Here is a 17,362-nt window from a genome sequence, read left to right as displayed (position 1 = left end):
ATATGGTCAACCAGATCGCGCAGTACCGCGTCTTCTCGACCATTGACCTGAAATCAGCGTACCACCAGCTCCCCATCCGCCCTGAGGACCGCCAGTACACTGCCTTTGAGGCAAACGGCCGCCTCTATCACTTCCTTAGGGTTCCCTTTGGCGTCACCAACGGGGTCTCCGTCTTCCAAAGGGAGATGGACCGGATGGTAGATCAAAATGCGTTGCAGGCCACTTTCCCATATCTGGACAATGTGACCATCTGCGGCCGTGACTTGCAGGACCATGACGCAAACCTCGAAAAATTCCTCCGCACCGCCCAACTCCTAAACCTGACATATAACAAGGAGAAGTGCATATTCCGCACAAACCGCCTCGCCATCCTTGGCTGTGTTGTGGAACACGGAGTCATCGGCCCCGACCCCGACCGGATGCGTCCCCTTATGGAACTTCCACTGCCCCACTGCCTCAAGGCCCTGAAGAGGTGCCTAGGGTTTTTCTCCTATTACGCCCAGTGGGTCCCCTACTATGCGGACAAGGCCCGTCCGCTGATCAAGTCCACCTCTTTTCCCTTGGCGGCAGAGGCCCGCTTAGCCTTCCACCGTATCGAGGACATTGCCAAAGCCACCATGCACGCAGTGGACGAATCCATCCCCTTCCAGGTGGAAAGCGACGCGTCTGACTTTGCCCTGGCCGCTACCCTCAATCAGGCGGGGAGACCCGTGGCCTTCTTTTCACGAACCCTCCAAGGCCCGGAGACCAGACACTCCGCTGTTGAGAAGGAGGCCCAGGCGATTGTGGAGGCTGTGCGTCATTGGAGGCACTACCTGGCCGGAAAACGATTTACCCTGCTCACTGACCAGCGTTCAGTTGCTTTTATGTTTAACAACAAGCAGAGGGGCAAAATCAAAAATGACAAGATCTTGAGGTGGAGAATTGAACTTTCCACCTACAACTACGAGATCTTGTACCGGCCCGGGAAGCTAAATGAACCCCCGGATGCGCTATCGCGTGGCACCTGCACCAGCGCGCAGATCGATAGACTGCGGGCCCTCCACAATGACCTCTGCCACCCGGGGGTCACCAGGTTCTTCCACTTCATCAAGGCCCGCAACCTGCCTTACTCTATTGAGGAGGTCAGGACCATGACCAGGAACTGCCAAGTCTGCGCTGAGTGCAAACCGCACTTTTATAGACCAGACAGGGCCCACCTGATAAAAGCCACTCGCCCCTTCGAGCGCCTGAGCGTCGATTTTAAAGGACCTCTCCCCTCCTCCGACCGCAATGTGTACTTCCTCAATATTATTGATGAGTACTCCCGTTTCCCGTTCGCCTTCCCCTGCCCGGACATGACCAGTGCCACGGTCATTAAATGTCTGAACAACCTCTTCACCCTGTTCGGCTCCCCCAGCTATATCCATAGCGACCGGGGCTCATCGTTTATGAGCGACGAACTCCGTCAGTACCTGCTAACTAGGGGTATTGCCACAAGCAGGACCACCAGTTACAACCCCCGGGGGAACGGACAGGTGGAAAGAGAAAATGCGACAGTTTGGAAGGCCGTCCTGCTAGCCTTAAAGTCTAGGGGCCTTCCAACCTCCCGCTGGCAGGATGCGCTCCACTCTATTCGGTCACTGCTCTGCACTGCCACTAACGCCACCCCTCATGAGAAAATGTTTGTCTTCCCAAGGAAGTCCACATCGGGGACATCGCTACCGCCATGGCTGACGTCCCCAGGGCCGGTCCTACTGAGAAGACACGTGAGGACCCATAAAACGGACCCCCTGGTCGAGAGGGTCGACCTCCTCCACGCCAACCCCCAGTATGCTTACATCGCATACCCGGACGGGCGGGAGGACACAGTCTCCATAAGAGACCTTGCACCCTCGGGGGCCGCAGTAACCCACTACCCACTACCACCCCCCCCCCACGATCCGATATCCAGCCCCAGCAGACGGCAGGCCTGGGCCCCGCGACCCGCTCGACATCTACGAGGACGACACGCCTGTGCCACAGCCTACGCTGGACTCGACGCCGAAAACTTCACTACCCCTGCCGTCGCCACGCAGATCACAGCGGCAGACAAGACCTCCGGAGAGACTCCAATACACTAACTTTTAATACACTTCACCCCGCCGGACTCAATTTTAAACAAGGGGTGAATGTGGTAAACCACTGTTTGTATTCCTGTTTGTCCTGTTTGTATTCCACTGTGTACATGCCTGGACATGCCTCGGCTGACTCCTCCCACAGGTCCTAGTATAAAGGTGACTGCTCCCCAGCCCTTAGTATCATGGACCGGTCGACCACGCGAGGCAGACCTCCATTCTGTTGTTAATAAAAGCCTTTAGTTACTCTTCTAACTCTCAGTCTTTTATGAGTAATTGATAGCGCATCATATACACACACATATTATCAAAATGGGAAAGTCCATAATTTATTACCCTTGTAAGAATGACCTCTGAAGAAATATAACAGTTTCTGATGGTTTAGCAAAGTCCTGTGTTGTCAGAACTTGTCTTCTACCATTTTCAATATTAGGATATTATATTAAACACTACATTATAATGCAATACAACATCTCAAGCACAGCCAAAATGGAACTCTTCATCTGATCATGTGCCACAATTTGGAAAGGATTTCTAAATAGATGCAAACTCCAACGTCTAATCTCTCAAGGGTCAAGCATCGTAACCTATGCTGCTTTTGAAGTAAAGTTTTGAGATAAACGTTACAATATTACATTCACATATACACAACTGACAGTATTACATGATTGGACCTTCCTCAATGCCACCCTACAACAAAATAATACTACGTGCAAGTAAATACACAAGTATGGAACTGGACAGGATTCACACAATATAGGCAGGAATGTATTTTCTTGCAGTAAGATCTAAACACAATTAATAAGTTCCCAATCAACCAATGAAACAAACCAACTTGACCTTTGGATGAAAGGGTGCTGCCTGTTCTTTAATTAATGAGTCTTTCAAAAATGTGTGACAGAGGTTTTCCCCTGGATGGTCACTGATTGGGATGATGAGTACGCACTCCCTTGTGAGAGAGAGCAAGTTGAGACAGTCATCAGCCAGTCCAGCTGCTCCAGTTTGCAGAATGGTTGCTGTGCTAATTAGACACAGGTGGGTCAACTGTTGTGGTGCTAATTAGATGCAGGTGCAACAATTTTGCTGTGCTAATTAGTTACAGGTGCTACAATTGCTGCATTGCTAATTAGATAGGTAGGATAAAGAGCCATCACCGGATGTACTCACCAAAATATACAAATACCACTATTATAAAGTTCAAGCATGTTGTATTAACTTTCATTAAAACTTAGTATTACAGGATAGATAGGGAGAGCGCCTTTGGCTTAGTGGTAACATTCCCACCTCCGAGTCAGAAGGTGAAGGGTCCGAGCCCCACCTCCGAGTCAGAAGGTGAAGGGTCCGAGCCCCACTCCAGAAAGCCCCACCTCCGAGTCAGAAGGTGAAGGGTCCGAGCCCCACTCCAGAAAGCCCCACCTCCGAGTCAGAAGGTGAAGGGTCCGAGCCCCACTCCAAACAGCCCCAGTGAATGGAGACTAGAATATGGTCTCTAAATACTGGGTTGACACCCATCACGTCCGGACGGAGTAACCATTGGCTCAGTGGTAGTATTACTACCTCTAAGTCAGAAGGGTTGGGTTCGGCCCTACTCCAGCAAGCGGAGTGCTGGCTCTGAATACAGACGTCCAGTGAGAGTACCTACATCTGATAGGTGTGGGATCACCCCCATTGTAAAGTGCAGTGGGGATCTTTAGCATTGGTTGCAGCCCACCTAAGAGAAGGTACCCCGAAGATAAAAACTGTGAGGAAGACAACGGGAAACCACCTCAGCTACTCTTCCCTACTAAGTATGGCTCAAGAATGAGAGAGACTTGAGTGAGGACCTACCCTAGGGCAAAATATGATGGATGAACAAATAGAATAGATTCAACTTTAGTTACTTACATAATTTCATGTATGCTCCATATACCATAGCTAGTAACAAACCCAACTGGAAACAAACCTACAGGGATTCCTTTCTCTTCCAGGGTTGTTTGAATGAAATCTTTCACTACATAAGGATTGCCTCAGAGCACCCATCTCCATTTTTTTCAACGATCAGAGATATTAGCAAGAGAAAATGAACAACATGAAGGGTTTACAATTAAACTATAAATAATTTATGTTTTAATGGTCCACAAATGAAGGTAATGCACAACATTAAACTTATTAAAAACGAAATAAAGTACTGAAGTAATAGTCCAATACAATTACAAATCAAGAGTGTAGTGTGGAAATTATGGTAATATACAGTAGGTGCAGTTAAAAAGATTAATGACTATCAGCAAAAGGTGATTAATTTACTTTCTTCTTTACTCATTATACTCTCAGATCACAGAAATGTGTCTAAAAGGTTTGAGAGGCCATTTAAGGATTGAAAACCAGATACAGGAAACTTTGGTTTAACCGGAGGTTATATGTCCGGAAACCTCGATCCACCGGCAGAATTCACGCTCCGAAAACAGCGCCCCAGTAACCGGCAATGTTGCCGGTTCCGAGTCCGAGTCTCCAACGGTTGCCGAGTTCGTCAGTGGGGGTAGTTCTACAAACTGCCACTACTCGGCCTCTTGGCGCTATCGGAAGTCGGAACACCTCAGAAACCCTGCATCAGGAGTCTCACTCTCCCACGCTGCCGGTAGCCTCTTCTGATCCGCCATTTTTCGGGGTTCCAGTACAGTACTGTGTGTCTCCCATGCTGCCGGTAGCCTCTTCTGATCCGCCAGTTTTCGGGGTTCCAGTACAGTACTGTGTGTCTCCCACGCTGCCGGTAGCCTCTTCTGATCCGCCAGTTTTCGGGGTTCCAGTACAGTGTGTCTCCCACGCTGCCAGTAGCCTCTTCTAATCCGCCATTTTTTGGGGTTCCAGTACAGTACTGTGTGTCTCCCACGCTGCCGGTAGCCTCCTCTGATCCGCCATTTTTTGGGGTTCCAGTACAGTACTGTGTGTCTCCCACGCTGCCGGTAGCCTCCTCTGATCCGCCATTTTTTGGGGTTCCAGTCCAGTACTGTGTGTCTCCCACGCTGCTGCAACTCATTGGACTGCATTAGGGAAATCCCAAAAGTTGATCCAACCAAAAGGAAGAGAGTGGAGTTAACTTTAAAACAGAAAATTGATATATGCAAACGACTAGAAATGGGAGCGAAGCGTATGCACATTATGAATGAATTCAAAATCGGTTCGTCAACAATGTACGACATCAAAGCGCAGAAGGATAAGCTGCTCAAGTTTTATGCAAGCTCGCAGACATCGAAGAGTGTAGAGAAACAGCGCACGCTTCTTAAGCCTAAGCTTGAAGAACTGGATACCGTGCTTTATGAGTGGTTTGCTCTGAAGCGTTCAGAGGGTGTTCCGATTTCCGGACCCATGCTAATCGAAAAAGCGAAGGATTTCTACGCAAAGATGGAGCTCACTGACAAGTGTGCTTTCTCTGATGGATGGCTATCGTGCTTCAAGGCACGGCATGGGATACGACGACTCGATGTTTGCGGGGAGAAGAAATCAGCTGATCATGACGCCGCAGAAGAATACTGCGATTATTTCAATCGGATTGTGCAGCAACATGATTTGTCACCAGCACAGCTATACAATGCCGATGAAACTGGCTTATTTTGGAGGTTTTTGCCAGAATCAACACTTGCTGGGGTTAGTGAGGCTAATGCATCAGGTTACAAGAAAAATAAAGATCGTGTAACCGTGCTAACATGTGCGAACGCTGCTGGATCACACCAGGTTAAACTTCTCGTCATTGGAAAGTATAAAAATCCCCGTGCATTTAAAAATGTGAGGCACTTACCTGTTGAGTACAAAGCTCAAGCAAATGCTTGGATGGATAAGGAAATATTTTCAAATTGGTTCCATCATACTTTTGCTCCATCTGTGAGGGGACATTTCCGTAGAATAGGGAAACCTGGAGATAGCAAATGCATTTTATTGCTTGATAATTGTAAAGCCCATCCGCATGAATCAGAGTTGGTTTCTGGAAATATTTTCACCATTTATTTGCCACCAAATGTAACTTCTCTCATACAACCCATGGACCAGGGCGTTATCCAAAATCTCAAGTGTCATTACAAGAAAGACTTCCTACGTAGACTGATAAGCCAAGATGACAATACAGGTATTCAGGCATTTCAGAAGGAATACAATCTTAAAGATGCCATCTTTAATGTTGCATGTTCCTGGAACTTGGTGAAAGGTCACACTTTGAGACAAGCCTGGTGCAAATTGTGGCCTTCTGTAATGTTTGCTGAAGGTTCTTCTTCAGAGGAGGAATTTCATGGGTTCAATCTTCGTCTGCGGAAGACTGCAGTAATGGAAATGGCTGGCATGGTGAAAGATGTAGGCGCAGCAAACCCTCTACATCACCTCAGTGAACGTGATGTTGAGCAGTAGGTTGATGCAGATAGAGAAGTTGCTAAGTGATGATGAAATAAATGGAGAATGTTTTGAATCCAAGGAAAGAAAAGGAAAGTGTGATGGAAACTGAAGACGATGAGATTTCTGAAGTGAACAAGATTTCTTGGGCTAAAGCTGCAGGAGATTTAGCTTCATTCCTCAAATTTGCTGAAAGCCATTCTTGCTATTCTGCCCAAGAAGTTATGCAGCTCCATATTCTACATTCCACCTTTCTACAAAGAAGGCAAGAGTCCACTAAGCAAGCAGACATCCAGGACATGTTTAAGAAAGCTTCCAAAAGAGTTGGAGCAGTGGAAGTGCCTGAAGAATCTGTTGAAGTGCATGATCCTGATGACCCAGCTGGCATGGATATTCCTGATGAACCAGTTGGCTTGGAATAAGTGTAGTCAACCACCGTACAGTACTTTATACTGTACTGTACAGTCATTTAAGTTTTGGTGCACTGCACAGTCATTTATAAGTTTTGTTTTACTGTTAAGTAATTAAAGAGTTATGGATTACCATCAACTGGCAGTACTGTACTTAATCAAGCATCTTTCACCATCCATTTAACACAACATTCTGTAGGTGAGTACCCAATTACTGTATATTGCATATTTCTTGATTTTTAAATTTTTCTTTGTTAAAAACAGCCTGGGTAGATAACCCGCTCACTACTCCGGAACTTTTGATAGATCGGCAACACGCTGGTCCCGTCGGTGCCGGATATCACAAAGTTTCCTGTATTGCCAAATTTAATGTCCTGATCTTACTACCAAGAAAGATGATAAAAACTAATGCTCTGTAAGCCTATGCAACACAGATTTGCCAATGAAGCAATCACATTCTGAGTGAAATATCCTTTATTATCAGAAGTATTATATCCTGTTACAGGAAACTTTCGTTTAACTGGTTAAAAGTCCGGAAAGCTCTATCTACCGGCAAAATTCAGGAGCCGTTTTCTATTAAGTTTTTTTACTTCTCGTTGCTTTTTTTTTTCCCCCCCCAGTCAGGCTCTGCAAGGTCTGCAGCTAAGCAACAGCTTCAGCTAGAGATGCTTGCAGCTTGCAGCTGCAGCCAACTGTTTTGAAGCTGTTGCTAAGCAACAGGGTTTGTTGATTCACACGGAGCTGAAAAGCTCTGTATGTTTTAACATTGCCGCTGGTTTATACGGCAGTTTTGATCTAACGGCACCAGCTCGGTCCCGTCAGTGCCGGATACCAGAAAGTTTCCTGTAGCTTGTTACGGAGAGCAATACCATCTTTCGGATAGTCTCGTAAAGGTCTGCTCTGTGTCTAATATCCACCAATTTGAAGAATGTTTGATCTCCATAGGGTACATATTTCATGCTTTGAAGACTTGAATTTTTGATCTTACTTGTATAAAAAGGCAATGTTAGGAATTGGTGGAAAGAAAGCACCGAGTCAAAGACCCACAGAAATTTCAGCACAGAAAATAGTCATTCAGCTAGTTATGCCCGTGCTAGCTCCATGTTACAGCTACGTTCTCTACACAATCTGACCTATACCCTCCACCCAAATTCCCCTCTACACAGCCCTGCCAAACCCAGTATCTGGTCTGAATCTCACCCTGTGAGCAATGGTGCAAGAGATCCATTAGTTTTAATTATTTAATCTGTTGACAAATTTTTAACAGTTTTCCTTAGGCATTCGGCTTGGCTCAAAAGTAGCACTCACGCCTCCAAGTCAGAAAATCGTGGGATTAAGCCCCATTCTAGAGTCTTGAACATGCAATCTAGGCTGACACTGGAATGCAGTACTGTTGAAGGTGCTGTATTTCAGATGAGATGTTAAATTGAGACTGGGATCACATCTATGGCATGTAATCATGACTTTATTTGTATTTGGTGAATGGATATCACAATATTTATTCCTCATTTCAATTGCATTTACTAGAGAAGAAATTACCTCTATTATTACCTGACTTTGTCCCATAATTCCCCAAGTTCTTGTCCATATCTTTCATCAAAATGTTCCAAAACAGGTTTGCAAATTTGTTTCTGTGGTTTCTGTCTGATAGGAGACTTCTTGTTTGTCTAAAAATGAAAACAAAACTCACAACAGTAATTGCTTCCATCAACTCTGGTTGCTCATTATGAATATGTCTTTAACTTAGCATCACCTTTTCTCCTGTTATTTCACTATGTAGAAAGTAAGCAATAACACACAATTTCCTGTAGATATTCTTTCTCAATTAGTGGTAAGCATTTATCCTTTCTCAAATAGTAATAAGCATGCACCAAAAATGCTCAAATGTCCCTCATGTACTGTGTATGTGCAGTTTACATTAAAACAGCTGTGAAAGCAACCCAAGTTCTCTCTTCTAAATGCTGTCCAGTTGGGGACAGGGGGGGGGGGTGCAGAGGGGGAAGGTGAGAAGGAAGAAAGAAATTGCATGTAAACACTCACTTATGAAAACTGACCACTTGGACAAAGTACTGAAAGGCTGCTGGCCAAACCCTAGTATGTAACACACCTTCAGGAGAAAGGGAGGAAAGGTGTTCATGGTTTACAAAAAAAATTGTGCAGTGTTTTCCACAACACTGTTTTATTTCTTTCAAAGTACATTCCAATACCTTTACAATAATTCCTATACTCTTTGCTTTATAAAGTATGAGGAAGAACAATCAACTGACTGTGACTTAAACTATTCAGAGATGATTGCATTTAAAAGCTACCCTATATAAAAAATATCTTCCCTCAAAACTAATGTCTATTCTAGTACATGATTTTAAATGCACATTCATTGGCCCGGGTGGGGGGGCGGCGAGAGAGGGGGAAGGAATATTTCCAAAACGTAATGGCTAGAAAAGACCAGTGTCTCAGTTGTGCACCAGCTACTAATTTCTCAAAATACTGCCTGCTGCCCACAAGAGAAGCTGTGGTTCTTGTACTGTGTTTATATTATATACGGTTTGTGCATATTGTGCATTTGGAAGTAAACAGGCAGCTATGCTCTGTTAGATCCTTGCTTATTTGCTCATCTCTGGAATAAATTCAATCCAGATTAAAAGGTTTAATTGTTTCAAGGTGAGAAATACTTTGCTTCTGACTAACAATCAAACCGAAGTAGAAACATCCAGTTGTAGTGTTAGTGCAACTAAGTATGTCTACACCCCAGTACTTCTCTGCTGCTCCTACAAAAGCAAGTCAACATGAATAAGTCCTGCACTGCCATGCAGTATCTAAAAATAATTAAATTGGTGGAATTAATATCCAAGGTCATACTCACATTACTGGGCAAGTCTCTAAATAGATCAAGTGTGTGTATGTTTAAGAATATAGCCAGGTACTGATTTAATAATTTATGTACGATTTTTTTAGCAGCATGGCAGCTGGTCATTTTCTTAATGAAGAGCTATAATAGACAATCATACCATAGGAAGGTTGATATCCCTAGTTGTCCTTGTATCTGTACTTTCTAAAGTTACTGAATATGCTATTAATTCAAATTATCCAAAAACTTGAAATTATCCTAATTTCTGATCATCATTGTTTTCGGTGTGACCATTCCATTACTAAACTTCTTGTCTATGTTACACACCCTGGAACTCAGTTCTTGAACTCTTTGTTGACCTTCCATTGTCTTGTATTTCCAAAGCCTTTGATGGGACTTGCATGTACACTTCTAAGCCATGATATGGTTTTACACTAGTTATGTTCATGGATATCCATGTATCGGTGCTGTAGTTGCTGGCACTGAGATTCCATATACAGTAGTTGTTCTCGGTTAAACTTGGTTTTTTCTCCACATTAATGATCACCTACACTCAATGGCCCAATGCTGTCCATTTTTTTACTGATTATTCCACTCCACATTCATCAATTTCTTTCACACTTCGGCAGCACGGTGGCATAGTGGTTAGCACTGTTGCCTCACAGCGCCAGGGACCCGGGTTCGAATCCGGCCTCGGGCGACTGTCTGTGTGGAGTTTGCACATTCTCCCCGTGTTTGCGTGGGTTTCCTCCCACAGTCCAAAGATGTGCAGGTTAGGTTGATTGGCTATGATAAATTGACCCTTAGTGTTAGGGGGATTAAATACGTGGGGTTACAGGGATAGGGTGGGATATGTGTTGGTGTAGGGGTTACGGGGATCGGGTGGGATATGTGTCGGTGCAGGCTCGATGGGCCGAAATGGCCTCTATCTGCACTGTGGGGTTTCTGTGATTTCTGTGATTTCAGTGTATACGGCCTCCATTTCTCTTATTGTATAATAGTTTAATCTTTGGACAATGAAAATCTTAGGGTATATTTTCCAGCCATTAAGGTCAGTGCTACAGGAATTGTAAAATCTGACTCAGATCTATACATGAGGATCTGTACTAGTTTAGGGCTAAGCACAGACTTCTGGAAAGCCTTCAAGACTGTCTTAAGTGGCCTCGTTAAAAAGGGTTATAGCTTCATTTAAATATTATGATCCATTTATGTGAAGCCTAGCACAATTTTTCATATGTTTAGGACTGGGTGCTCACTCTACCAATCTGAAAGGTAGCTCAGGTAAGCTCCATGACTGATAACCTGGTGTAAAGCCCTTTTACAGCTCTTTCAGTACTGTACTGGCTTGTGATATTAATTTGTGTTGGCATTTTTAAAAATGTGCCTCTCTTGACCGTACGTAACTTTTATGTAAAATCTAAAGTAAGCCAAATAATGTCTGCTAATTCACCAGAAAGTCAATAGTAATTAAAGTATTTTAAAGCTTCAGCAAAACAGGAGCTGAAACAAAGAAGGGATATGAAAAAGGGGCTTTCATGGAAGCTCAAGACTGACAAGACATCTAAATGAAGAGTATAGAGTGGTCAGCAAGTTGAAAAGTAATGATGGGGGTCGATTTCAAAGCACCACAAATGTTGTATTTCATGGTTGAACTAGTACAAAAAAAGCATGCCAATGGGAGTTGGCAACAACTTCTGCCTCAACATTTTTGTCTCTGCCTCCATACAGGCAATGAATATCGCCTGCAGTATCAGCCAATATGCTGCCCCTACATTTAGTAAACAGGTAACCGATGCATAGGTCAACACAGCCAGCTCTTTCATCTCCTTTTGCACTGAATAGCTGTACTTCCCAAAGTGATGGGTCACTGATAGCAGCCATGAGAGCCATCCTGTGTCATTAAGTGACCATATATGATACAGATAATGTTCAAATGATTTTGTGTGCGAGACCCCTCGAAGATGAGAGTATGCCAAGGGTGTCAGTTGTGATCTGCAGTTTGAATATGTGCCCTGCCAGAGCATGGCATGCATGATCAACAAAAGAGCTGTTAGGTTGTGCGAGGGTTTGACCTCAGCCAGCAGCAAATGTTGAACACTTTTGTGGGTGGCATGCACACTTGGGCCTTCTACCTGGTAAATGCTACTCCTGAGTATCTGAGCTTGGTAGCTTTCTTAAGGTGTGCCATCTTCTTCCAAACTGGTCCCAGGTCCTGCAGATAGTATACACAGCATTGACCCTGGCCGTCGCCACCTGCCAGGAATGCTGCATTGTCCTCCTCTGAAGAATGCCAAACAAGGCAACTCTCCTCAGAAAGTGGCGAGAATGTGGAACTGGATGCCACATGGAGTGGTTGAAGCAGATTGCATTGTTGCAGTTAAGGGGATATTTGATGCATACACAAGGGAGAAGGGAATAGAAGAATATGGTGGCAAGAGGTAATTAGCGTGGGAGGAGGCTCATGTGGAGTATAAAACACTAGCATTGACCAGATGGGCAGAATAGCCGGTTTCTCTGTTGTAGATTCAATTTAATTCCTTACACCAAGCTCATGCCGCAGCATGAATTGGCCAGCCGTCTAGGGTCTGGGTGCTGTCTTACTCCATCAATTACTCAGATGTTTCCTGCCTCCACATTTTGGGCCCCTACAGTTTTGTAAAGGTTGATACATACGCACAATTTTTAAAAAATATTCGTGGGTTTTACAAAGGTTGCATCATTTTCGCCTCATATGCAATATTTAATTAAAATCTCTATTTTTTTGTTGCAGGACATGCACAATTTTTCCATGCCCTTTAGACATATCTCACCACCAAGCCTAATATGTGTCAAGAACTTGCTATAAATATATAATTAAAGCAGGTGCCAGAATATCTTGGGAGTTTAACCCAGCTGGAAAGTTGGAAAGCACTACGCTTGCCATACTCCAGGTCCTGCTGCGACTAGAAAACTTATCCTCCTGTTTCTTTGAATTCTTCAAAGACATAGTTTCTTCATGTCATAGCTGCTATCCTTTTCAATCTCCTATTTTAACACTTTAATTATTAACATTCTTAACTCACTATCTTGATATAAAATGGAACTACTACATTTTCTCTATTGTTAACTTCTTCCTAGAAGCTCCAATTCCTCTTTGAACTCCAAAACTTTTATTTTTAACTCTTTATAAAAAAGTGCAAGTCTAAGATTGAGGTCCTTCTAACATTTTCACACTCCTTGCCAGCATACAAAAAAAAGGCTTTTCAGCCAATAGCTGGTCCTTCTCTCATCTCCAACCCACGTGACTTTCTCCATCAGAACCTTTCTTGTGTCGGTTTTATCACTAATATGGTGGTCATTACTCCTTTCTTCCTCATATCTCCAAGTATTCCATCTTACATGCTCTTTCTCCTACCTGCAGTCTTCTGTTGAAATGAGGACTCCTCACCCTTTCTCCTACTCTGATCATTTTTTTCCATGACTTTGAACTGGTCTCCTGCTGCAATGTGCAAGCGTTTAAAACTCAAGCTGGATGTCACTTGACCACTATTTAATTGACCTTATCTTCTCTCCTACTCTACAGCCCTTGGCTGGGGTTGCTTATGTACTAAGTATATCTGAAATTCCAACCTGAGCACAGAGCACAGTCCACCTCTGGCTGACCAACTGATGTAATTAACATTGGGCTGGATTTTGCCAAGTGCCTCGTTAGACTTGTTTTAGTACACGTTTTGGCTTTCAAAAAAAATTGCCCACAAAGTTGTTGAAAGTGTGAGTTGATAACGGTGCAGCACGGGCAACAGGGTACCTGGGACCTTAATGAACAACAGGGCAAACAGTGTATCTCCTTAACAATAAGATGTAAGGATTCAGAAATAAACAGGGGAAGGACCGAGAAGGAGAGTGAATGTCAAATCAGGTACAGAAAGAAAAATAAAGAGGGAAAGATAAATTGGATTAAGAGGGAGATAAAAGAGATAGAAAGGAAAAGTCTGAATTTTTTTTTAAATTTGGCATTTTTAAAATCTCCAACAACAATTCACAACCAGAACAAGTCTCCACACTTACAATTGCTCATTTTCTGGGCAAGAGAGCTTGATTGGCAGTCATTAATAATTGTCACTTTTAAAAAATATATACGCTGTTAATTACTAGACTTATCAGCAAAGTGATGGAAGGCGTCAGTATCGACAGTGCTATCCAGCGGCACTTACTCACCAATAACCTGCTCACTGATGCCCAGTTTGGGTTCCGCCAAAACCACTCGGCTCCCGACCTCATTACAGCCTTGGTCCCCATGACATTCAACTGCATTACCATCGCCGAATCCCCCACCATCAACATCCTGGGGGGTCACCATTGACCAGAAACTTAACTGGACCAGCCACATAAATACTGTGGCAACAAGAGCAGGTCAGAGGCTAGGTATTCTGCAGCAAGTGTCTCATCTCCTGACCCCCCCCCGCCCCCCCGCCCACCAAAGCCTTTCCACCATCTACAAAGCACAAGTAAGGAGTCTGATGGAATACTCTCCACTTGCCTGGATGAGTGCAGCTCCAACAACACTCAAGAAGCTCGACACCATCCAGGACAAAGCAGCCCGTTTGATTGGCACCCCATCACCGTGGCTGCAGTGTGTACCATTTACAAGATGCACTGCAGCAACTCGCCAAGGCTTCTTCGACAGCACCTCCTAAACCCGCGACCTCTTCCACCTAGAAGGACAAGGGCAGCAGGCACATGGGAACACCACCAACTCCAAGTTCCCCTCCAAGTCACACACCACCCTGACTTAGTATATTGCCGATCCTTCATCGTCGCTGGGTCAAAATCCTGGAACTCCCTACCTAACAGTACTGTGGGAGCACCTTCACCACACGGGACTGCAGCGGTTCAAGGTGGCAGCTCACCACCACCTTCAAGGGCAATTAGGGATGGGCAATAAATGCTGGCCTTGCCAGTGATGCCCAGATCCCATAAGCGAATTAAAAAAAACTTTCTATGGCACATTTAATGGACAATTAATGTGCAAATGCAGCAACATTAATGGCCCTGATTTTCCTGGTCAAAATTACAGTGCGGTTAATGGCACTCGTTATTAATGCGCAAATGGTACAGTAACTTCAGGTGAAGGGCAGATGCACGGTAAACCGTTCACAAGTTAACTTTGTGAAAATGGCATCTCGCTGTATGCCTCACTACTATTGAAGTGCGTTGAATGGCGTGAAGTTACTGTACTTGTGCGGTAAATACAAACTAAACTCACCACAGAAAGTTAAGTCTAAGTACCCTTTTAATGACACAATAACTGTTGATTACTGCCAGTTAACCTTTCTGGCACTGAAAATTAACTATTACAAGTGTGGAGTCTCATTCCTTCAGGTTTTAATTGTTGTTGAAGATTTAAAAAAATTATTTTTTCACTTTTCATTTCTTTCTTCTCGCTCGCTCTCTCTCTTAATCCAATTTTTCCTTTTCTTCTTTATTTCACTTTCATTACCTGATTTGACATTGAACTCACCCACTCTAAGTTACAATTCCTTCTTGGTCCTTACTATCTCTCAATACTTCAATCTGGTTGGCTAAGTAGATACTCGGTTGCAAAAGCAAAATACTGCGGATGCTGAAAATCTGAAATAAAACCAGAAAATGCTGGAAATACTCAGCAGCTCAGGCAGTATCTGTGGAGAGAGAAACAGAGTTAACGTTTCAGGTCGATGACCTTTCTTGCTTGCCACTAGTTGCCAGGCCATTTACACATTAATAACAGCGAGTCTCAGCCAGCCTGATCCTCGGCTCATCAAGCGGCGAATCGCGACTCTCACCTGCTGCTGGGGGCCGGGGCCTGCACTCGGGCTGGGGCCCCGCTCTGGGCCGCGGGCCTGTCCAAACTGCTCGGCGACCATCAGAGACTTAAACCGGCCGGGAGATAAAGTGAGGCCGACACCTTTATCGCCGGCGGCGGCCTGTGCGAGCAAAGCGGCAACGGCAGCTCCCCGAATCATGGCGGCCGCAGGACACCGGCCCGGCCTCTACCGCCCTCCCCCGGGCGGCTGACGCGATGCAGTTCATGTTCCTTCGACACCAACAGTCGATCCGAGACCACCCCGGGGTTTCCAGCCGAGGGAGAAGCTGTAATTCTCGCCTTGGCCCTATGCTGCCAAATCCCAGTGCTTCCTGACTCCTGGACCACCCCCATCCCTCGCACATTGCGAATAGCACAAATAACAACAGAGTGTACTGGAAACACTCAGGAGGTCAGGCAACAAGGGGGAAAAAAATAAAGAAATACAGGGGCCAATTTATAGTCTGAAATTGTTGAACTCGATGTTAAGTCCAGAAGGCTGTAAAGTTACTAATTGAAAGGTGAGGTGCTGTTCCTCGAGCTTCACTGGAACAGTGCAAGAGGCCGAGGACAGAGAGAGCAGAGTGGGAGTGGAGCAGAAAATTAAAGTGACAGGCGACCGAAAGCTCAGGGTCACGCTTGCAGACTGAATGAAGGTATTCTGCAAAGCGGTCACCCAATCTGCATTTGGTCTCCCCAATGTAGAGGAAACCGCATTGTGAGCAGCGAATACAGTATACTAAATTGTAAGAAGTACAAGTAAATCGTTGTTTCACCTGGAAGGAGCGCGGGAAGGTGCCGGGCGAAGGGGAAGGGATGTTGGGGGTGATAGAGGAGTGTAACAGGGTGTCGCGGAGGGAGCAGTCTCAACGCAGATTAGGTGGCTGCTTTGCGGAACACCTGCATTCAGTCCGCAAGCATGACCCCGAGTTTCCGGTCGCCTGTCACTTAATTCTCCCCTTCACTCCCACTCTGATCTCTCCGTCCTCGGCCTCTTGCACTCTTCCAGCAAAGGTCAATGTAAGCTCGATGAACAGCACCTCATCTTTCTATTAGGCACTTTACAGCCTTCTGGACTTAACATCGAGTTCAACAATTTCAGACTATAAATTGGCCCCTGTATTTATTTTTTTTTCTCTTGTTTCCTCACATGGTAGCTATTAATGCTGCTGCCATCATCATTCACACATCATCTAGAGCCATCTTTTGTTTCTTAACTTGTCCCATTACCTCTCATTTTGCCTTGCACTATCATCCCTTTTGTCAATCAATCTCTCCTGCCTTCCAGCCTGTCACAGACCTTCCCTTTGTTCTTTCCTCCCCTTCTCCCTGCCCCTGCTTAAAAATCTCTCTTCCCTAATCTTTTCCAGTTCTGACGAAGGGTTCAACCCGAAATGTTGACTGTGTCTCTCTCCTCGCTGTTGCCTGACCTGCTGAGTATTCCCAGCACTTTGTTGTTATTGCAGTATTTTGCTATTGTGAACACAGCCTGATTCTTTTAAAATTGCAATTTAAAAAGTCTAATAAACAGAATCTATTTACATTATGTAGTTAAAAATATTCTAGAAGCATTACTTATCACTATAAAATGAATTTTGACATTTGATATTTTGTACCAAGGGCTGAATTAAAAGATTGTTTGCAAAAGCACAATTGCTTTTTAGCTCAGTTTGCTTAATTCTAGACTTAAAGATCAGAAATGAAAGAAGTTGTATTTTAACAGTTGCTATGGCGATGATAGTCCTGCAAGCTCCAAGTTGACCACTCTTGTTAAAAAGAGAATTAGTTTCACTGATGACTGGTATTTTATATCGATATGAAACGAGCACTT

At 44.5% G+C, this 17,362-nt stretch overlaps 1 protein-coding gene across 3 annotated transcripts in view; it reads right to left on the bottom strand.

Annotated features, from left to right (window-relative positions):
• The window catches only part of nsun3 (NOP2/Sun RNA methyltransferase 3), a 79,432-nt gene extending 63,686 nt beyond the window's left edge, over nt 1-15,746 (bottom strand). For 2 of the 3 annotated variants that reach the window (XM_086006599.1, XM_086006598.1), the window contains exons 1-2: nt 15,512-15,746; nt 8,411-8,526 (exon numbers count right to left, since the gene is read on the bottom strand). In XM_086006599.1, coding sequence (XP_085862725.1) covers nt 8,411-8,526; nt 15,512-15,691 — 296 coding nt within the window. In that variant the 5' untranslated portion in view covers nt 15,692-15,746. The remainder of the gene's footprint in view (nt 1-8,410; nt 8,527-15,511) is intronic. The other variant, XM_086006597.1, reaches the window with a different exon arrangement.
• Between the last annotated feature and the right edge of the window lie 1,616 nt (nt 15,747-17,362).

Source organism: Somniosus microcephalus, chromosome 14 (assembly GCF_052327205.1).
Source record: "Somniosus microcephalus isolate GS21.2 chromosome 14, FLI_Smic_1.0, whole genome shotgun sequence".
Classification (NCBI taxonomy): domain Eukaryota; kingdom Metazoa; phylum Chordata; class Chondrichthyes; order Squaliformes; family Somniosidae; genus Somniosus; species Somniosus microcephalus.
The sequence above is the reverse complement of the archived record's forward strand: the minus strand, read 5'-3'. Positions and strand labels throughout refer to the sequence as shown.